This window comes from Triticum aestivum, chromosome 4B (genome assembly GCF_018294505.1).
Source record: "Triticum aestivum cultivar Chinese Spring chromosome 4B, IWGSC CS RefSeq v2.1, whole genome shotgun sequence".
Taxonomy (NCBI): Eukaryota; Viridiplantae; Streptophyta; class Magnoliopsida; order Poales; family Poaceae; genus Triticum; species Triticum aestivum.
In genome coordinates this window covers 561,523,340-561,546,539 of record NC_057804.1, presented here as the reverse complement: position 1 = coordinate 561,546,539, position 23,200 = coordinate 561,523,340, and the positions used below count along the sequence as shown (strand labels likewise).

At 45.2% G+C, this 23,200-nt stretch overlaps 1 protein-coding gene across 1 annotated transcript; it reads right to left on the bottom strand.

Annotated features, from left to right (window-relative positions):
* Positions 1 to 19,251: 19,251 nt before the first annotated feature.
* On the bottom strand, positions 19,252 to 22,351 carry LOC123089214 (uncharacterized). Its single transcript, XM_044510946.1, has 6 exons — positions 22,230 to 22,351; positions 21,974 to 22,084; positions 21,694 to 21,867; positions 21,561 to 21,614; positions 21,325 to 21,477; positions 19,252 to 20,053 (listed from the first exon to the last, which is right to left on the bottom strand). The coding sequence occupies exons 1-6, from the start codon at positions 22,305 to 22,307 to the stop codon at positions 19,589 to 19,591; spliced, it is 1,035 nt and encodes a 344-aa protein (XP_044366881.1). The 5' UTR covers positions 22,308 to 22,351; the 3' UTR covers positions 19,252 to 19,588.
* Positions 22,352 to 23,200: the final 849 nt, after the last annotated feature.

Here is a 23,200-nt window from a genome sequence, read left to right as displayed (position 1 = left end):
GCCATTAGGTCTGACTGCCTCGATATTGTACTTTACGCCCTCCTTCAACTTTTTGTTCGGGCCTCGTTTCGTCCTTTTGCCTGAAGATTTGCTCGATCCGGATGGCTGAAAGAACAAAGATCGATTCGTTAATATATCTTCAAGTCATTTAAAACATGTGATGATCACCAGATACCTGCTTATATAAATATATATACCTCGCCGGTCTTTGTTGTTTCAGGATCAACATGTTCTTCGTCATCGTCATAATCGTAGTTCATGACTTCATCAATTCGGTCGTCGCGATCGAATATCATATCACCCTCTCCGGTGTTGTTTAGAAATTCGGAGCCGTCATAATCTTCTTCATTCTGATCATCATCTGGCCCGCGTATCATATCGAACATGGTCTGTTCTCCCTCTCTGTCGGTATTGTCTGCCATAGCTTTTATTTAACTAATTCAAAAGAAATATAAAACAATTTAGTATTCAAATTACATCGTCTCGAATAATAGATATAATCTCGAATACTTCGTCTAGAATAATAGATATAATCTCGAATACATCGTCTCGAATAATATATAATATTGAATAGTACATCACTGGCTAGCTAATTAAAGATCGAATACTACAGAAGAATCTAGGACACTCGCGGTTCCTGCGGCGCGGGCGGTGGACACCCAAAGAGAAGGAACCCTCACAGGATCATAGCTGAAGTGAGATCCCCGAAGATACTGCCAGGTATTGGAGAACCTGCCGCCCTCTAACGCAACCATGTAGCGATGGACGTGCTCGTCCTCCTCCCTGACACGGCGACGTACCACCTCCGGCGGGGCCGGGTCCCTCCGCACCGAAACTGGCCCACGCGAACGCCACCAAACGAGATCAGGGTCGACGACGGGACCCGGGGCCGGGTTCCTCATCAAGCGGCGCGCCCCTCCAGGCAGCACCTCCCAGTGCCAGCCCGGCGGAGCCCAGTCCCGGACATGGGTCGGCTGGACGTCGTCGCGGACGGGTCGACGGCGAGGATGCGGGCCGGGCATCGTCGAGAACAAATACTAGCTATATGCCCGCAAAAAGTAATATTTTTTTAATGATTGGATTTTGATAACTAAAATTTCTAACATTTCTACTATTTCAAAAATCTATATACTATTTCATACTAATTAAGCATCTAACACTAAAAACAGAAAACACAACTTCTATACATCTATTAAAAAATTGAAAAACAACATTATATAACAATTTTCCATACTAATTAAACACTAATTATATACTAATAATAATAATCTAAATTATATACTAATTAAACATAAAAAATTTCCATACTAATTAAACTAATTAAACACTAATTTCCATATAAAATTTTTGATAACTAAAACAATAATAATCTAAATAATCTAAACTAATTAAACATACAAAATACGTATATACTAATATATACATGCATTAATTCATACATATGTGTGTGTGTGTGTTCCATATAAAAAAATTTGATAACTAAAACAATAATAATCTAAATAATCTAAATTATATACTAATTCATGCTTGTGTGTGTGTGTGTGTTTTGATAACTAAAATAATAATAATCTAAATTATATACTATAATTCATGCTTGTGTGTGTGTGTGTGCTCGGGGTCGGGAGGGGCGGCGCCCATGGTGGCCGCCGGGGGCGAGGGAGAGAGGTTAGAGGGGGGGAGCTCATAGCGGGGCGATGGCGACGGCGAGGCGACGGCGGTGACGGGGACGGGGCCGGGGCGGCGACGGGGACGGGGGCGGCGACGGAGACGAGGGCGGCGACGGGGACGGGGGCGGGCCCGGGGCGGCGACGGAGACGACGGCGGCGACGGGGACGGGGGCGGCGACGGGGACGGGGGCGGCGACGGCGACGGAGACGACGGAAACAGAGGAAGAATGAAAATTTCGTAAGTCGAGTATATATAGAAGGCACCTTTAGTACCAGTTGGAGCCACCAACCGGTACTAAAGGCCTATTTTGGCCAGGCCAAGCGGCGGAAAGCGACCCCCTTTAGTACCGGGTGGTGGCACAAACCGGTACTAAAGGACCCCCCTTTAGTACCGGTTTGTGCCACGACCCGGTACTAAAGGGGTCGCGCTGCCACCCCAAAGTTTAGTCCCACCTCGCCGGGCGAAGGGCAGCCGCACTGGTTTATAAACCCAGCCACGGCTACCACTTCGAACTCCTCTATATAGCTAGCAGGCTTGTGGGCCTAAACTCTGCGCGCTGCCCTGTGAGTCTGCTGGGCCTTTAAGGCCTGTAATTACACACCTGTGGCCTATCAGGCCCACAGGGCAGCGCCCCAATTTTTTTATAGTTTTTTTCTTTTCTGCTTTATTTTCTTCTATTTATTTTTGCGTAGTTTTTTGTATAGTTTTTTCTTTTCTGTTATATTTATTTTCTTCTATTTATTTGTGAGTAGTTTTTCATCTAGTTTGCCAAAATTCAACATTTTCAGAGTTCATTTTGTAGTGATTTTCAATTTCACGGTCATTTTGTAAACGATTGAAAAATAGCAATATAATTTTTTTCTTTTCTGCTTTATTTTTTCTTCTATTTATTTCTGAGTAGTTTTTTCTTTTCTGCTATATTTATTTTCTTCTATTTATTTTTGAGTAGTTTTTTATATAGTTTTTTCTTTTCAGCTATAGTTTTTCTTTCTTTTCTGCTATTTTTTCTGTTAGTGCCCGTAGTTTTCAAATTTGAATAGTTTAAATTTTGAATTATTTGAAATTAGTGTGAATTTGTTTGCACATAAAATTTCTTCGCGTTTCAAATGCCAAAACACATAACTACCCTAACTATTACAGAGATTCCCCTCTCGGTGCGAAACACAGAAGAAAGTGATGATAGCTAGTGAAGCCGATCACATCCCAGATCTTTGGGTGTGAAACTTTTTCTTCGCGTGTGTCCCTTTGCGCCGTAACCATGGAAAATCTTCATCATTTAACGGGATGCTCGGGTCAATATTCACTGTGAATGGAGCAATTTCATCAAACTTTTCATAATCTTCTGACTTGTCTGTCTTGTCATCCACTCCCACGATGTTTCTCTTCCCAGAAAGAACTATGTGCCGCTTTGGCTCATCGTACGATGCATTCGCTTCCTTATCTTTTCTTTTTCTTGGCTTGGTAGACATGTCCTTCACATAGAAAACCTGTGCCACATCATTGGCTAGGACGAATGGTTCGTCTGCATACGCAAGATTGTTGAGATCCACTGTTGTCATTCCGTACTGCGGGTCTTCCGTTACCCCGCCTCGTGTCATATTGACCCATTTGCACCGAAACAAAGGGACCTTTAAACCACGTCGATAGTCAAGTTCCCATATGTCCTGTATATAACCATAATATGTTTCCTTTCCCGTCTTGGTTTCTGCATCAAAGCGGACACCACTGTTTTGGTTGGTGCTCTTCTTATCTTGGGCGATCGTGTAAAATGTATTACCATTTATCTCGTACCCTTTGAAAGTCATTATATTCGAAGATGGTAACTGGGACAGCAAGTACAGGTCATCTTCAATAGAGGTGTCATGCATGGTACGTGTCTGCAACCAGCTGGCGAAACTCCTGGTTTGTTCACGTGTAATCCAGTCATCAGACCGCTCCGGGTGTTTGGAGCGTAGCAAATTCTTGTGTTCATCCATATACGGAGCCACCAAGGCGGAATTCTGTAGAACTGTGTAGTGTGCTTCAGTGAGAGAATGTCCGTCCATACATATTATTTGTTCCCCTCCTAGCGTGCCTTTTCCATCCAGTCTGCCCTTATGCCGCGATTCAGGAACACCAATCGGCTTAAGGTCAGGAATAAAGTCAATACAAAACTCAATGACCTCCTCATTTTGATGGCCCTTGGAGATGCTTCCTTCTGGCCTAGCACGGTTATGAACATATTTCTTTAAGACTCCCATGAACCTCTCAAAGGGGAACATATTGTGTAGAAATACAGGACCCAAAACGTTAATCTCTTCGCATAGGTGAACTAGGACGTGCGTCATGATGTTGAAGAAGGATGGTGGGAACACCAACTCGAAACTGACAAGACATTGCACCAAATCATTCTGTAACCTTGGTATGATTTCTGGATCGATTACCTTCTGAGAGATTGCATTGAGAAATGCACATAGCTTCACAATGGCTAATCGAACGTTTTCCGGTAGAAGCCCCCTCAATGCAACCGGAAGCAGTTGCGTCATAATCACGTGGCAGTCATGAGACTTTAGGTTCTGGAACTTTTTCTCTGCCATGTTTATTATTCCCTTTATATTCGACGAGAAGCCAGACGGTACCTTAATACTGAGCAGGCATTCAAAGAAGATTTCCTTCTCTTCTTTGGTAAGAGCGTAGCTTGCATGACCCTGATGTATGCCGTCTTCTCCGTGCATACGTTGCTGGTCCTCCCGTGCCTCAGGTGTATCTTTTGTCTTCCCATACACGCCCAAGAAGCCAAGCAGGGTCACGCAAAGATTCTTCGTCACGTGCATCACGTCGATTGCGGAGCGGACCTCTAGGTCTTTCCAATATGGCAGGTCCCAAAATATAGATTTCTTCTTCCACATGGGTGCGCGTCCGTCAGCGTCCTTTGGAACAGGTTGTCCGCCAGGACCCTTTCCAAATATCACCTTCAAATCCTTGACCATATCATGTACATCAGCACCAGTACGGTGGCGAGGCTTCGTCCGGTGATCCGCCTCACCTTTGAAATGCTTGCCTTTCTTTCTTACGGGATGCCTGCTCGGAAGAAATCGACGATGTCCCAGGTACACATTCTTCTTACAACTATTCAAATATATACTGTCGGTATCATCCAAACAGTGCGTGCATCCGCGGTATCCCTTGTTTGTCTGTCCTGAAAGGTTACTGAGAGCAGGCCAATCATTGATGGTCACGAACAGCAATGCCTTTAGGTCAAATTCTTCCCCCATGTGCTCATCCCACGCACGTACACCTGTTCCATTCCACAGTTGTAAGAGTTCTTCAACTAATGGCCTTAGGTACACATCAATGTCGTTGCCGGGTTGCTTAGGGCCTTGGATGAGCACTGGCATCATAATGAACTTCCGCTTCATGCACAACCAAGGAGGAAGGTTATACAAACATAGAGTCACAGGCCAGGTGCTATGGTTGCTGCTCTGCTCCCCAAAAGGATTAATGCCATCTGCGCTTAGACCAAACCATACGCTCCTTGCGTCATCTGCAAACTCCTTCCCGTACTTTCTTTCGATTTTTCTCCACTGCGACCCGTCAGCGGGTACTCTCAACTTTCCGTCTTTCTTACGGTCTTCTCTGTGCCATCGCATCGCCTTGGCATGCTCTTTGTTTTGGAACAAACGTTTCAACCGTGGTATTATAGGAGAATACCACATCACCTTGGCAGGAATCTTCTTCCTGGGGCGCTCGCCCTCGACATCACCATGCTCATCGCGGCTGATCTTATAGCGCAATGCACCACATACCGGGCAAGCGTTCAAATCCTCGTACTCACCGCGGTAGAGGATGCAATCATTAGGGCATGCATGTATCTTCTGCACCTCTAACCCTAGAGGGCAGACAGCCTTCTTTGCTTCGTACGTACTCTCGGGCAATTCGTTGTCCTTTGGAAGCATATCCTTTATCATTACCAGCAACTTTCCAAATCCCTTGTCAGATACACCATTCTCTGCCTTCCATTGCAGCAATTCCAGTGTGGTGCCCAGCTTTTTCTTGTCACCTACGCAATTCGGGTACAACAATTTTTTGTGATCCTCTAACATGCGCTGCAACTTCTTCTTCTCCAAATCACTTGCGCAGTTTCTCTTTGCATCGGCAATGGCCCGACCTAGATCATCAACGGGCTCATCTGATGCCTCTTCTTCAGCTTCTTCCCGCATTGCCGGCTCAGCTTCTTCCCGCATTACCGGCTCAGCTTCTTCCCCCATTGTTGTATCATCGTATTCAGGGAACCCATGGCCAGGATAGCTGTCGTCGTCCTCTTCTTCTTCATTGTCTTCCATCATAACCCCTCTTTCTCCGTGCTTGGTCCAAACATTATAGTGGGGCATGAAACCGGACTCAAACAGGTGGACGTGAATGGTTCTTGACGTAGAGTAATTGCGATCATTCTTACAGCCAGCACATGGACAAGGCATAAAACCATCCGCCCGCTTGTTTGCCTCAGCCGCAAGCAGAAAAGTATGCACGCCCTCAACGAACTGGGGAGAGCATCGGTCATCGTACATCCATTGCCGGCTCATCTTCATTACACAACACCGAATAGACCAAATTAATACAAGTTCATACATAAAGTTCATACAACACTTAAATGCAACAAACAAATAACTCTCTAGCTAAAGCATTTAAATGCAACAACAAATGCGATCAAGATCGCAACTAAGGTAACAATTGATCCAACAGCATAATGATACCAAGCCTCACTATCGATGGCATATTTTCTAATCTTTCTAATCTTCAAGCGCATTTTCTCCATCTTGATCTTGTGATCATCGACGACATCGGCAACATGCAACTCCAATTCCATCTTCTCCCCCTCAATTCTTTTCAATTTTTCTTTCAAGTACTCGTTTTCTCTTTCAACTAAATTTAATCTCTCGACAATAGGGTCGGTTGGAATTTCCGGTTCACATACCTCCTAGATAAAAATATCTATGTCAACTTGATGGGCATAATTTGTCATAAACACGAAATGCAACAAATAGTTTTAAAAGAGAATATACCACATCCGAATCATAACAAGGATGAGGGCCGACGGGGACGGATATCAAAACCATGGCACTATGTATAACAAACAACGTACGGGTAAGATAATTATTATACGAGTAACTATATATCCAAATCACACAAACATCATTTTTTATATAAAATTTCATGAACAAGAGGCTCACCACAAGGTGGTGCCGGCGACGGGACGGTGCGGGCGATCGACAGTGGTTACGACGGAGATTTAGAAGGCACTAAGTAAACCACACCTACATATGCAAACTAAGTGTTATTTTGACCTCAAATTGCATATAAATCAAATACTACCACATATAATTCCTCCCAAATTACTAAAACCCACAATTAATCACTATATAAACCAATGCAAGAGCTAATCTAGCAATGAGAGATGAAAGGACAAAGTTGCTAACCTTGGTGATCATTTGAATGGATGAGGGCCTGCAAATCTTGACAAATTTGGGGCAAATTTTGTGATGAACTCGAGAGGAAGAAGGGAAGAACAAAAGAGAGGGAGAGGGGGAAGGGGGAAGAACAGAGTGCGGGTGGACGAAGGATTTATATAGGACGACCTTTAGTACCGGTTCGTGCCACGAACCGGTACTAAAGGTGCTGGAAGGGCCCCACTCTGACAACATCCTGCCACCACTCTCATTAGTACCGGTTCGTGGCACGAACCGGTGCTAAAGGTTTGCCACGAACCGGTACTAAAGAGCTCCTCCCGGCTAGCCGTTGGAACCGGCACTAATGGACACATTAGTGCCGGTTCTGTTACAAACCGGGACTAATGTGTCTCACATTTGACCCTTTTTCTACTAGTGCTCATTGATGATGCTCATCTCTTGAGAGGTTTGGTCCGAGAGAAACGCTAGAGTCTTCCACAACGTGGCGGTTCCATCGGCGGTCATCGTCAACAAGATCAAGCATGAGGTGTCGCTTTGGGCTTTGACGGGTGTCAAGCACTTGAGTATTGTAATGACGCGAGAGTAATTTTCCTTTGTCTACCGCTTGCGGCTTCTGTCTAAAACCTTCTCCCTTGATTAATGAAATGGCAAGTCTTTTGCCTCGTTTAAAAAAACAATAAGAATTGTGCTTTTTTACCAATCCATGAGTAATGATCATATACTTCTGTATGCCACCCACTAAAAAAAAAAATAGCGTGCTATAGCCTGTAGAGAATTATCTCGCTAAATAAATCAGTGTACAATGTCTCGCTAATAACGTGTTATACCATGCTAATAGCATATTTTAAGGAGTGGCGCTATTTTGTATAGATACGCTATTTATTTATTTATTTTTGCTTGATACCACCACAAGGTCAAAAGCTAGTCGGTATGGCTCATTGTTATGTAATACTCCTAATGCACTAGGTGCTCACAATTGAATAAATCGACCACTATCTAAATCTCTTGAGCATTATGGGAATATAAAAAAACTACCATATATGAAGAAATTTGATTTTGCAGAGAGGAAGCGGTTAGTAACTAGCACGAGATGTGGCTGCATGCATCATCCTGATGGGTTATCCTTCTTTTCGAGAGAAAAAAGCAACTAGCACGAGATAGGATCCCCAATCAAATGAATGGTTCACATCACCGCACAGGTGGGAACCGCCGCAACTCCTACCGCGAATCCAGTGGAGAACCCACCGCCTTCAGGTACCTGTATCACAATCTGAAGAAGGCGGGGGTGGCAATGCATGGTAGTTGTGGTGGCGACGAGGAGGAGGCGTCGACATGGACGAGAAGAAGGCGTCGGGAAGGAGGAGGATGGGGTGTACCCCGCGCGATTGCATAGCCGAGGAGGACGACCAGGGCGCCCGCGCCACCGAACGCGAACATCGGCTGGTGACACGAAACCAGCATATGTATGCACGCCTCACAGGTGGCCTTGATATTGAGAATGGTGGCCATCTTGTTGGGCACCGTTGCAGAAAATAAAAAAATTATACGCATCACCAAGATCAATCTATGGAGTCATCTAGCAACGAGAGAGATAGGAGTGCATCTACATACCCTTGTAGATCGCGAGCGGAAGCGTTCAAGAGAACGGGGTTGATGGAGTCGTACTCGTCGTGATCCAAATCACCGAAGATCCTAGTGCCGAATGGAAGGCACCTCCGCGTTCAACACATGTACGGAGCGGAGACGTGTCCCACGCCTTGATCCCGCAAGGAGGAGGGAGAGGTTGAGGAAGAGAGCTCCAGCAGCAGCACGACGGCGTGGTGGTGGTGGAGAGGCAGTACTCCGGCAGGGCCTCGCCAAGCTTCTGCGGAGGAGGAGAGGTGTTGGGGAGGGGAGGGGCTGCGCCTTTGACGTGGTGTGCAGCCCTCCCCTCTCCCCTCTATTTATAGGGGAAGGGGGAAGGGGGGCCGGCCCCCTCTAGATGAGATCTAGAGGGGGGCGGCGGCCAAGGGGAGGGGGCGCCCCCTCTAGGGTCCCCCCCCAACCCTAGGCGCATGGGCCCAGGGGGATGCGCCCAGCCCTCCAGGGGCTGGTGCCCTACCCACTATGGCCCATGAGGCCCTTCGAGAGAGGTGGCCCCTCCCGGTGGACCCCCGGAACCCCTCCGGTGGCCCAGGTACAATACCGATAAGCCCCCGAACTTTTCTGGTGACCGTATGACAACTTCCCATATATAAATCTTCACCTCCGGACCATTCCGGAACTCCTCGTGACGTTTGGGATCTCATCTAGGACTCCGAACAACATTCGGTAATCACTTACAAGTCTTCCTAATAACCCTAGCGTCACCGAACCTTAAGTGTGTAGACCCTACGGGTTCGGGAATCATGCAGACATGACCGAGATAGCTCTACAGCCAATAACCAACAGTGGGATCTGGATACCCATGTTGGCTCCTACATGTTCCATATGATCTCATCGGATGAACCACGATGTCAAGGATTCAAGCGATCCCGTATACAATTCCCTTTGTCAATTGGTACATTACTTGCCTGAGATTCGATCGTCGGTATCCCAATACCTCGTTCAATCTCGTTACCGGCAAGTCACTTTACTCGTACCATAATGCATGATCCCGTGACCAACCGCTTGGTCACATTGAGCTCATTATGATGATGCATTACCAAGTGGGCCCAGAGATACCTCTCCATCATACGGAGTGACAAATCCCAGTCTCAATCGGTGTCAACCCAACAGACACTTTCGGAGATACCTGTAGTATACCTTTATAGTCACCCAGTTACGTTGTGACGTTTGGTACACCCAAAGCACTCCTACGGTTTCCGGGAGTTACACGATCTCATGGTCTAAGGAAATGATACTTGACATTAGAAAAGCTCTAGCAAATGAACTACACGATCTTGTGCTATGCTTAGGATTGGGTCTTGTCCATCACATCATTCTCCCAATGATGTGATCCCGTTATCAATGACATCCAATGTCCACGGTCAGGAAACCGTAACCATTCATTGATCAACGAGCTAGTCAACTAGAGGCTAACTAGGGACATGTTGTGGTCTACGTATTCACACATGTATTATGATTTCCGGATAACACAATTATAGCATGAACAATAGACAATTATCATGAACAAGGAAATATAATAATAACCATTTTATTATTGCCTCTAGGGCATATTTCCAACAGTCTCCCACTTGCACTAGAGTCAATAATCTAGTTACATTGTGATGAATCGAACACCCATAGAGTTCTGGTGTTGATCATGTTTTGCTCGTGGAAGAGGTTTAGTCAACGGATCTGTGACATTCAGATCCGTATGCACTTTGCAAATATCTATGTCTCCATCTTGAACATTTTCATGAATGGAGTTGAAGCGACGCTTGATGTGCCTAGTCTTCTTGTGAAACTTGGGCTCCTTGGCAAGGGCAATGGCTCCAGTGTTGTCACAAAAGAGAGTCATCGGCCCCGACGCATTAGGAATAACTCCTACGTCGGTAATGAACTCCTTCATCCAGATTGCTTCATGTGCTGCCTCTGAGGCTGCCATGTACTCCGCTTCACATGTAGATCCCGCCACGACGCTTTGCTTGCAACTGCACCAGCTTACTGCCCCACCATTCAAAATATACACGTATCCGGTTTGTGACTTAGAGTCATCCAGATCTATGTCGAAGCTAGCGTCGACGTAACCCTTTACGATGAGCTCTTCGTCACCTCCATAAACAAGAAACATATCCTTAGTCCTTTTCAGGTACTTTAAGATATTCTTGACCGTTGTCCAGTGTTCCATGCCGGGATTATTTTGGTACCTTCCTACCAAACTTACGGCAAGGTTTACATCAGGTCTGGTACATAACATGGCATACATAATAGACCCTATAGCCGAGGCATAGGGGATGACACTCATCTTTTCTCTATCTTCTGTCGTGGTCGGGCATTGAGTCGAGCTCAATTTCACACCTTGCAACACAGGCAAGAACCCCTTCTTGGACTGATCCATATTGAACTTCTTCAATATCTTATCAAGGTATGTGCTTTGTGAAAGACCTATGAGGCGTCTCGATCTATCTCTATAGATCTTGATGCCTAATATGTAAGCAGCTTCTCCAAGGTCCTTCATTGAAAAACACTTATTCAAGTAGGCCTTAATGTTGTCCAAAAGTTCTATATCATTTCCCATCAAAAGTATGTCATCTACATATAATATGAGAAATGCTACAGAGCTCCCACTCACTTTCTTGTAAACGCAGGCTTCTCCATAAGTCTGCATAAACCCAAACGCTCTGATCACTTCATCAAAGCGAATGTTCCAACTCCGAGATGCTTGCACCAGCCCATAGATGGAGCGCTGGAGCTTGCATACCTTGTTAGCATTCTTAGGATCGACAAAACCTTCCGGCTGCATCATATACAATTCTTCCTTAATATAGCCATTAAGGAATGTCGTTTTGACATTCATTTGCCATATCTCATAATCATAGTATGCGGCAATTGCTAACATGATTCGGATGGACTTCAGCTTCGCCACGGGAGAGAAAGTCTCATCATAGTCAATCCCTTGAACTTGTCGATAACCCTTAGCGACAAGTCAAGCCTTATAGATGGTAACATTACCATCCGCGTCCATCTTCTTCTTAAAGATCCATTTATTTTCTATCGCTCGCCGATCATCGGGCAAGTCTGTCAAAGTCCATACTTTGTTTTCATACATGGATCCTATCTCGGATTGCATGGCTTCAAGCCATTTGTTGGAATCTGGGCCCGCCATCGCTTCTTCATAGTTCGAAGGTTCACCGTTTTCTAACAACATGATTTCCAGGACAGGGTTGCCATACCATTCTGGTGTGGAACGTGTCCTTTGGACCTACGAAGTTCAGTAGCAACTTGATCCAAAGTACCTTGATCATCATCATTAACTTCCTCTCTAGTCAGTGTAGGCACCACAGGAACATCATCCTGAGCTGCGCTACTTTCCGGTTCAAGAGGCAGTACTTCATCGAGTTCTACTTTACTCCCACTTATTTCTTTCGAGAGAAACTCTTTCTCCAGAAAGGATCCATTCTTGGCAACAAAGATCTTGCCTTTGGATCTAAGGTAGAAGGTATACCCAATGGTTTCCTTAGGGGATCCTATGAAGACGCATTTTTCCGACTTGGGTTCGAGCTTTTCAGGTTGAAGTTTCTTGACATAAGCATCGCATCCCAAAACTTTTAGAAACGACACTTAGGTTTCTTCCCAAACTATAATTCATACGATGTCGTCTCAATGGATTTAGACGGTTCCCTATTTAAAGTGAATGTAGCTGTCTCTAGAGCGTATCCCCAAAATGATAGCGGTAAATCGGTGAGTGACATCATAGATCATACCATATCCAATAGAGTGCGATTACGATGTTCGTACACACCGTTACGCTGAGGTGTTCCAGGCGGCGTGAGTTGTGAAACGATTCCACATTTCCTTAAGTGTGTACCAAATTCGTGACTTAAATATTCTCCTCCACGATATGATTGTAAGAACTTTATTTTTCGGTCACGTTGATTCTCTACCTCATTCTGAAATTCCTTGAACTTTTCAAAGGTCTCAGACTAGTGTTTCATCAAGTAGACATACCCATATCTACTTAAGTCATTAGTGAGAGTGAGAACATAACGATAGCCTCCGTGAGCCTCAACGCTCATTGGACCGCACACATCAGTATGTATGATTTCCAATAAGTTGGTTGCTCGCTCCATTGTTCCAGAGAACGGAGTCTTGGTCATTTTGCCCACGAGGCATGGTTCGCATGTATCAAATGATTCGTAATCAAGAGACTCCAAAAGTCCATCAGCATGGAGCTTCTTCATGCGTTTGACACCAATGTGACCAAGGCGGCAGTGCCACAAGTATGTGGGACTATCGTTATCAACCTTACATCTTTTGGTATTCACACTATGAATGTGTTTAACATCACGTTCGAGATTCATTAAGAATAAACCATTGACCAGCGGGGCATGACCATAAAACATATCTCTCATATAAATAGAACAACCATTATTCTCGGATTTAAATGAGTAGCCATCTCATATTAAACGAGATCCAGATACAATGTTCATGCTCAAAGCTGGCACTAAATAACAATTATTGAGGTTTAAAACTAATCCCGTAGGTAAATGTAGAGGTAGCGTGCTGACGGCGATCACATCGACCTTGGAACCATTCCCGACGCGCATCGTCACTCGTCCTTCGCCAGTCTCCGCTTATTCCGCAGCTCCTGTTTTGAGTTACAAATATGAGCAACCGCACCGGTATCAAATACCCAGGAGCTACTACGAGTACTGGTAAGGTACACATCAATTACATGTATATCACATATACCTTTGGTGTTGCCGGCCTTCTTGTCCGCTAAGTACTTGGGGCAGCTCCGCTTCCAGTGTCCGCTTCCCTTGCAACAAAAGCACTCAGTCTCAGGTTTGGGTCCATGCTTTGGCTTCTTCCCGGCAACTGGCTTACCGGGCGCGGTAACTCCCTTGCCGTCCTTCTTGAAGTTCTTATTACCCTTGCCTTTCTTGAAACTAGTGGTTTTATTGACCATCAACACTTGATATTCCTTTTTGATTTCTACCTCCGCTGATTTCAGCATTGAAAATACCTCAGGAATAGTTTTCACCATCCCCTGCATATTGTAATTCATCACAAAGCTCTTGTAGCTTGGTGGGAGCGACTGAAGGATTATGTCAATGACCGCGTCATCCGGGAGGTTAACTCCTAGCTGAGACAAGAGGTTGTGCAACCCAGACATTTTGAGTATGTGCTCGCTGACAGAACTATTCTCCTCCATCTTACAATTGTAGAACTTGTCAGAGACTTCATATCTCTCGACCTGGGCATGAGCTTGAAAAACCATTTTCATCTCTTGGAACATCGCATATGCTTCGTGTTGCTCAAAACGCTTTTGGAGCCCCGGTTCTAAGCTGTAAAGCATGCCGCACTGAACCAGGGAGTAATCATCACTACGCGACTGCCAGGCGTTCATAACGTCTTGAGTTGCTGGGAAAACGGGTGCTTCACCTAGTGGTGCATCTAGGACATATGCTCTTTTGGCAGGTATGAGGATGATCCTCAAGTTTCGGACCCAGTCCGTATAGTTGCTGCCATCGTCTTTCAGCTTGGTTTTCTCTAGGAACGCGTTGAAGTCGAGGGCAACATTAGCGTGGGCCATTTGATATACAAGACATATTGCAAAAGCTTTAGACTAAGTTCATGATAATTAAGTTCATCTAATCAAATTATTTAATGAACTCCCACTCAGATAGACATCCCTCTAGTCATCTAAGTGATCCATGATCCGAGTCAACTAGGCCGTGTCCGATTATCACGTCAAACGGACTAGTCATCATTGGTGAACATCTTCATGTTGATCGTATCTTCTATACGACTCATGTTCGACCTTTCAGTCTCTTGTGTTCCGAGGCCATGTCTATACATGCTAGGCTCGTCAAGTCAACCTAAGTGTTTTTGCATGTGTAAATCTGTCTTACACCCGTTGTATGTGAACGTTAGAATCTATCACACCCGATCATCACGTGGTGCTTCGAAACAACGAACTTTCGCAACGGCGCACAGTTAGGGGGAACACTTTCTTGAAATTATTATGAGGGATCATCTTATCTACTACCGTCGTTCTAAGCAAATAAGATGCAAAAACATGATAAACATCACATGCAATCAAATAGTGACATGATACGGCCAATATCATTTTTGCTCCTTTTGATCTCCATCTTCGGGGCGCCATGATCATCATCGTCACCGGCATGACACCATGATCTCCATCATCATGATCTCCATCATCGTGTCTTCATGAAGTTGTCACGCCAACGATTACTTCTACTACTATGGATAATGGTTTAGCAATAAAGTAAAGTAATTACATGACGTTATTCAATGACACGCAGGTCATACAATAATTAAGACAACTCCTATGGCTCCTGCCGGTTGTCATACTCATCGACATGCAAGTCGTGATTCCTATTAAAGAACATGATCAATCTCATACATCACATATATATCATTCATCACATCCTTTTGGCCATATCACATCACAAGGCATATGCTGCAAAAACAAGTTAGACGTCCTCTAATTGTTGTTACATGTTTTTACGTGACTGCAATAGGGTTCTAGCAAGAACGTTTCTTACCTACATCAAAACCACAATGTGGTATGCCAATTTCTATTTACCCTTCATAAGGACCCTTTTCATTGAATCCGATCCGACTAAAGTGGGAGAGACAAACACCCGCTAGCCACCTTATGCAAGTAGTGCATGTCAGTCGGTGGAACCTGTCTCACGTAAGCATACGTGTAAGGTCGGTCCGGGCCGCTTCATCCCATGATGCCGCCAAAAAAAGATAAGACTAGTAGTGGCAAGTAAATTGACAACATCTACGCCCACAACAAAATTGTGTTCTACTCGTGCATAGAAACTACGCATAGACCTAGCTCATGATGCCACTGTTGGGGATCGTTGCAGAAAATAAAAAAATTCTATGCATCACCAGGATCAATCTATGGAGTCATCTAGCAACGAGAGAGATAGGAGTGCATCTACATACCCTTGTAGATCGCGAGCGGAAGCGTTCAAGAGAACGGGGTTGATGGAGTCGTACTCGTCGTGATCCAAATCACCGAAGATCCTAGTGCCGAACGGACGGCACCACCGCATTCAACACACGTACGGAGAGGAGACGTCTCCCATGCCTTGATCCAGCAAGGAGGAGGGATAGGTTGAGGAAGAGAGCTCCAGCAGCAGTACAACGGCGCGGTGGTGGTGGAGAGGCAGTACTCCGGCAGGGCTTCGCCAAGCTTCTGCGGAGGAGGAGAGGTGTTGGGGAGGGGAGGGTTTGCGCCTTTGATGTGGTGTGCATCCCTCCCCTAGCCCCTCTATTTATAGGGGAATGGGGAAGGGGGGCCGGCCCCCTCTAGATGAGATCTAGAGGGGGGGAAAGGGGAGGGGCTTGCCTCCCAAGCAAGGGGGGCGCCCCCTCTAGGGTTCCCCCCAACCCTAGGCGCATGGGCCCAAGGGGGGATGCGCCCAGCCCTCCAGGGGCTGGTTCCCTGCCCACTACGGCCCATGAGGCCCTCCGAGAGAGGTGGCCCCTCCCGGTGGACCCCCGGAACCCCTCCGGTAGCCCCGGTACAATACCGATAAGCCCCCGAACTTTTCCGGTGACCGTATGACAACTTCCCGTATATAAATCTTCACCTCCAGACCATTCCGAAACTCCTCGTGACGTCTGGTGTCTCATCCGGGACTCCGAACAACATTCGGTAATCACTTACAAGTCTTCCTAATAACCCTAGCGTCACCGAACCTTAAGTGTGTAGACCTTACGGGTTCGGGAATCATGCAGACATGACCGAGACAGCTCTCCAGCAAATAATCAACAGCGGGATCTGGATACCCACACTACTAGGAAAAAGCCTAGTAGTAGCGCGGGTTAAAAGCTAGTTGTAGCGCGGTTGCCTGCGCTACTACTACGGCGCTACAGCTAACTAGTAGTAGTAGCGCGGTGCATCCCACGCTACTAGTACGTGTGTTAGTAGTAGCGCGGGTTTGACATGCGCTACTACTAACTATCTGTAGCGCGTGCCTGTGACCCGCGCTACTACTATTATTTGAAAAACCAAAAAAAATCTCGACCCCATAACGCGCGCGTGTTGGCCGGGAGCAGGGAGATCTCGGCCATGACGCGTGCCTCGTGGAAGCCGTCGAGGGCGGCCACGGAGGCCAGCCCGGCATGGGCCGGGAGCTGGAGGACCTGGATCTTGGCATCGTGCGTGGGGAGCAGCACCTCGCGCCGACCGTCGCTGTTGAGGTCGGCGACGAGCGGCAGCTGGAGGCGGTCCACGTTGTGCTTGATCGGGAACCCGTCGTCCGACAGGTGGTACCACGCCTCCCGGAATGAGATGTCGTCCTCGTGCTGCTGGAGGAGGAGGGGGATGCGTCAGCTAGGGTTTCGGATCGAATCAGAGAGGGAGGGAAGGAGGAGGGCTGACCTGGAGCAAGAAGAAGACGGTGAAGGCGGCGAGGAGGAGGATGTCGAGGTCGCGCTTCCGCATCTTGGCAGCGGCGAGGAGCTCCGGCGACCGCCCACCGGAGGGATCTCGGAGAGGAAGGGGAAAGAAAGCAGAGTGTACCAGTGGCGGCCACCGGTGGAGTATGAGGGAGAGACGAGGAAAGTGAGAGAGGGGGAAAGTGAGGGAGAGAGGAGGGATTCGGCCGAGGATGCGGGGTTTTCACCTACCTCATACTTAGTAGTAGCGTGGGGTATAAAACCGTGCTACTACTATCAACTTGCTAGTAGGGGGATGCGTCAGCTAGGGTTTCGGATCGAATCAGAGAGGGAGGGAAGGAGGAGGGCTGACCTAGAGCAAGAAGAAGACGGTGAAGGCGGCGAGGAGGAGGATGTCGAGGTCGCGCTTCCGCATCTTGGCAGCGGCGAGGAGCTCCGGCGACCGCCCACCGGAGGGATCTCGGAGAGGAAGGGGAAAGAAAGCAGAGTGTACCAGCGGCGGCCACCGTTGGAGTATGAGGGAGAGACGAGGAAAGTGAGAGAGGGGGAAAGTGAGGGAGAGAGGAGGGATTCGGCCGAGGATACGGGGTTTTCACCTACCTCATACTTAGTAGTAGCGTGGGTATAAAACCGCGCTACTACTATCAACTTACTAGTAGCGTGGGTTTGTACCCCTCGCTACTACTATGGCATGTCCCGGTATGGCATGGTAGAGACCGCTTAGTAGTAGCGCGGGTTGAAAGCCCGCGCTACTAGTATCAACTTAGTAGTAGCGAGGGGTAAAAACCCGTGCTACTAGTAAGTAGCAGTAGCGAGGGTTATAAACCCTCGCTACTAGTAAGCGTCTGCCTATAAGCTTTTCCCTAGTAGTGCCATGTTGGCTCCCACATGTTCCATGATGATCTCATCGGATGAACCATGATGTCAAGGATTCAAGCAATCCCGTATACAATTCCCTTTGTCAATCGGTACGTTACTTGCCCGAGATTCGATCGTCGGTATCCCAATACCTCGTTCAATCTCATTACCGGCAAGTCACTTTACTCGTACCGTAATGCATGATCCCGTGACCAACCGCTTGGTCACATTGAGCTCATTATGATGATGCATTACCGAGTGGGCCCGGAGATACCTCTCCATCATACGGAGTGACAAATCCCAGTCTCGATCCATGTCAACCCAACAGACACTTTCGGAGATACCTGTAGTATACCTTTATAGTCACCCAGTTACGTTGTGACGTTTGGTACACTCAAAGCACTCCTACGGTATCCGGGAGTTACACGATCTCATGGTCTAAGGAAATGATACTTGACATTAGAAAAGCTCTAGCAAACGAACTACACGATCTTGTGCTATGCTTAGGATTGGGTCTTGTCCATCACATCATTCTCCCAATGATGTGATCCCGTTATAATGACATCCAATATCCATGGTTAGGAAACCGTAACCATCCATTGATCAACGAGCTAGTCAACTAGAGGCTAACTAGGGACATGTTGTGGTCTACGTATTCACACATGTATTACGATTTCCGGATAACACAATTATAGCATGAACAATAGACAATTATCATGAACAAGGAAATATAATAATAACCATTTTATTATTGCCTCTAGGGCATATTTCCAACACATCTCGGGCGGGGGACAGGGCGGAGCTCTCTCTTTCTAGGTTTGGGGTGGGGAGGAGCGTCCTGGCAGCAGGGCACGAGGATTTAAGTGGTGGGTGGGGAGGAGCATTGTGGCGGCAGGGCATGAGGATTTGAGTGGTGGGGTGGGAGGAGCGCCGTGGCGGGAGCTTTGAGGGGGAGGGGGAGCTGAGGAGTGAAGATGATCGAATTTGGGATTTTTTTTATTATTTAATAACTTTGCAAATACTAGGACACTTGGACCGGCCTATTTTGATTGATGAACAGGTATTTAAATAGCAAAGTTAGGGAAATGTACAAACAACGGCTATCCAGCATGTAAGTATGCATGCTTTATGCAAAATGAAACCGAATGCACATTCCAAAAAAAATTAAGCGAACATTGATTGAAACATGAGTGCTTGGAATTTTTGAAGTAATCGTCAATAGTATATTCTTTTATTTACATAGATACTCCTATATACATTTGTACACTCACCTCTATGAAAACAGACGCACACCCTACCCTATGAGTACCTCCGATAACCTGAACCGGTATATCGATCATTTTGAGGTTGACGAAGTCGCCACACGCGCCGCATAGTCAACGGGAATGTTTTCTCCCATTGAACGCGCATTGCCGAAAATCCTGAAATAAATCCAGAAAATGCGAGCACCAGGACTTGAACCCTGATGGGCTGGAGGTATCATTGTCGTCCTAACCATTCAACCATAGGTTGGTTCACGGGTATATTCTTTTCTTACAACAACACTAATGTACTATCAAACAATATCCCACTAACAGAGTGACAAACCACCACTGGTTTCCTAGAAACGAGGTGGCACGAGGCAAGCCACGCCCCCAATCGGGTAAGTTGGATGGTTTCATGGGCCCCCCATAGAAAAATTGCCCCTTTACAATGGGAGTGGCGGGATAGACATGTGAATCACTCATGTATATGAGCGAGTTGTCTGTCATTGGTGAGGCACGTCCGTTTTGGTCAATCAACTGGATATTGCTCATCGAAGCGGAGGCCATCACATCAACCATGGGGCGATAGCCACTCCCCATCGGAGCCAAAGCTGTCGCCGGGCTTAAAACTTGTCCACCAAACTGGATGCCTGCCGCTCGATTGGCCATCCCTCCATTAAATAGTGATTTAGGAAAACGTACAAGCAAGGTGAGGTTCTCCTCATTCAGCCCGTAATACACAAGCCAGTCTCCCATTATGCCCTCCTGTAATTCATCAAGAAGTTAGGTTAGAAATTTTGCAAAGAACCTTCAGCAAACTTAAGCATGCGAATTACAATTTTCATAACACACCTTTCCATATCGCTGATGTAAATAAAAAAACCATGTAATTAATGTGAATGTTTTTTAATGAATGTAGCTATTCTATTTATCAAATCGTAAGGAATGCATTTTCAAGAAAATACTAATAAGCCTGAATAAATCAATCATCTATAATGTCGTACTCCCTCTTCTTTTTAGTCTGCATATAAGGTTTGGTCAAAGTCAAGCTTTGCATAGTTTGACTAATTTTCTATTAAAAAATATCAACATTCACAATATGACATCAACATTTTCAGATGCACCATGAAATGTATTTTCATATTATATAGTTTAAGTATTGTAGATGTTCATATTTTTCAATATAAATTTGGTCAAACTTTGTATAGTTTAACTTTGACCAAAACTTATACGCGGAGTAAAAAGAAACGGAGGGAGTAATAAATTAAAATTTAGTTAAAACAAGATAGCCTACCGATTCTGCGAGGAAAACATGTGGATTGCTATTAAAGAAAATAGCCTGTAGAGGTAAATTTGGTAGTACCGCAAAACAACAAATTGACATGCTTATAAAATTAGTGAGTAACTAATTTGAAAAACAATAAGTATAATTAGCCGAACAATAAGTATAATTTAGAGCCAGTAATTACAAGTATAATCTAAAGCATATGTATTAGCTGGTGGCGGAGCCACGGAACGGGCTAGACTAGGTAGTTGTCCAGGCTCTGTCGACAAACACTTCATTAATTTTACTACAGGTTGAGTGATTCATCGTGAGTTCTCTCATAACGTTCATAGGCTCCGGCTCTGCCAATGTGTGTACTCCGCAATTGGTTGAGCCAGTAAAAGATTAGATTTTCAAAGTTTAATGCTTAGATTGACTTTGTGCTATATTTAGATTGGTGGGGCTCATCGAAATCTACTATTCCCTCTGATCCAATGTAAGTGTCGTGGTTATAGCTCAAATTTAAACTAAAACCGCGACACTTACTTTGGATCGGAGGGAGTATTATTTTCACAATTGTGTTATTCAAGGGTTTTGTTACAATATTGTGTAGTTTTTTCAGGCATTTTAAAAAGTGTCTCCACAATCTCTAAAAATCAACTATGACACAGTTTTTTTTTTTTTGCGGAAAAACTATGACACAGTGAACTGTATAGTTTTCACGTAAAAGGACTTAAATGGATCAGGTTGTAACGTTGACGTAGAGGTATACCTTAATAATTTTAACTGTGATGGTCTGTCTGAGTCCCATGGGCTGGGAGACAGGCTTAATCACGCCTCCTGGAGCTATGGGTGCACCCTTCTCCGGCTGAAAACCTACAGCGCAATCGGCATTACGGCAACCGGTTTTCTGAAATCCATCCGCCTACAAGATCAAAGGAGAAAAATATGTTACTGCCAACGTATGTCAGCCACCTAGTCGATGAGAAAGCACGGTTGATAACCCACCGTCCACAGAACACCTAGATGGGTGTGTGAATCGCCGTACTTCTTGGGGTCAACCTAGCACCAAATAGAAGAACCGTAATTAAGCCATGTCCCTCCTTCACTAACATGTGAATGTTAATAATATCACACTCACCTCCCAGCCGATCTGAATTACGTTCAGGCTGGCCTCCGCGCCGTTCACCGTGTCGAAGAGGTGAACAGAGGCCGAAGTGGACTGCTCAGTGCTCAGGTTGAAGCCGTACACGTCCATCGTGGCGACGAAATCATAGTAACCCTGATCTGATGCTTTTGTCAGGTGGTCCGCAAGCTAAGTGTTGGCGACAAAAATCACAGATTTAGTCTGTCACCGTTAATCAAGGCAATATATACAGTATTAGCTATCTCTACGACGGCGAATCAACATATATACGTACATAGCTTATCATCACGGAGCTAGATTCAGTATGGAGTGATGGTGAAACCTGGCCGAGCAATCCTTGAACCTCCAACAAACTAGTTTCGCTGCTGGACCTATGGAATCTCACCTGATCAATAAACATGCAAATTAGCAGTCTATATTGTCGAAATTAAGATAGGATACACCGAACACATTACATAAGACCCGCAAAGAAAAAAAAACATTACATAAGAGTGTTTTTTTTTTGCGAGGGTACAAGAGTAAATGGTTACCCGGGCAGCATTGGTCCCACGGCCGGCCAAAAGCAGCAGCGTCCAAACGACGGCAACGTGAAGAATAAAATTACCCATCGATCGTATCCCGCCGGCTTTGGCTTTTGCCTGCGCGCAATTAGTATTAGTACGTCCGTGGTGACGAGGAGATCATATGCGTGCTTATATATATAGATAGATATAGATAGATCAAGAGGCTGGTTTCATTGTGATAAATTTGGAAAATTCTACCTTTTTTTTTACCATGTGCGTGCTTATATAGATAGATAAGAGGCCGGTTTCATTGTGATAAATTTGCGAAAAATTCTACTCCTAGGATCGATCAATTAATTCATTGCTGCTGACACCACCTTTAATATGGTAAGATTAGAGATTGTCCAATAGTCACGGCTCAAATATAGCATATACCATAATAACTACCGCTTTATAATTTGGAAAATTCTACCTTTTTCAACATATGTGTGCTTACATAGATAGAAAGAGGCCGATTTCATTGTGATAAATTTGAAGAATTCTGCCTAGGATCGATCGATTATTTCCTTGCTGCAGGTGCTTCCTTTATGGCAAGATTAGAGATTGTCCAATAGTCACGGCTCATATGTACCATACCATAATAATTGCCACTTTAACTTGGTTACCAATTTTTGGTAAATCATGTAGTATCGACCATAGAATCTACGCGGATTCTCCCACCGTTTCAAAATATAAAGTGTATTAATTTTTTGAGAAGTCAAATTTATGCATGTTTGGCCAAGTTTCTAGAAAAATGTAGTAATATCCATAATGGCAAATTTATATCATCAGATTCATCATAGAAAATATTTTCATATTTGCTTTATTTAGTATTGCTGGTGTCAATATTTTATTATATAGTATTATTGGTGAAACATACATATATTTGACTTGCAAGAAAAATGATGCACCTTATATTCTGAAAAGGAGAGAATATATAGCACAAGGAAATCAACACC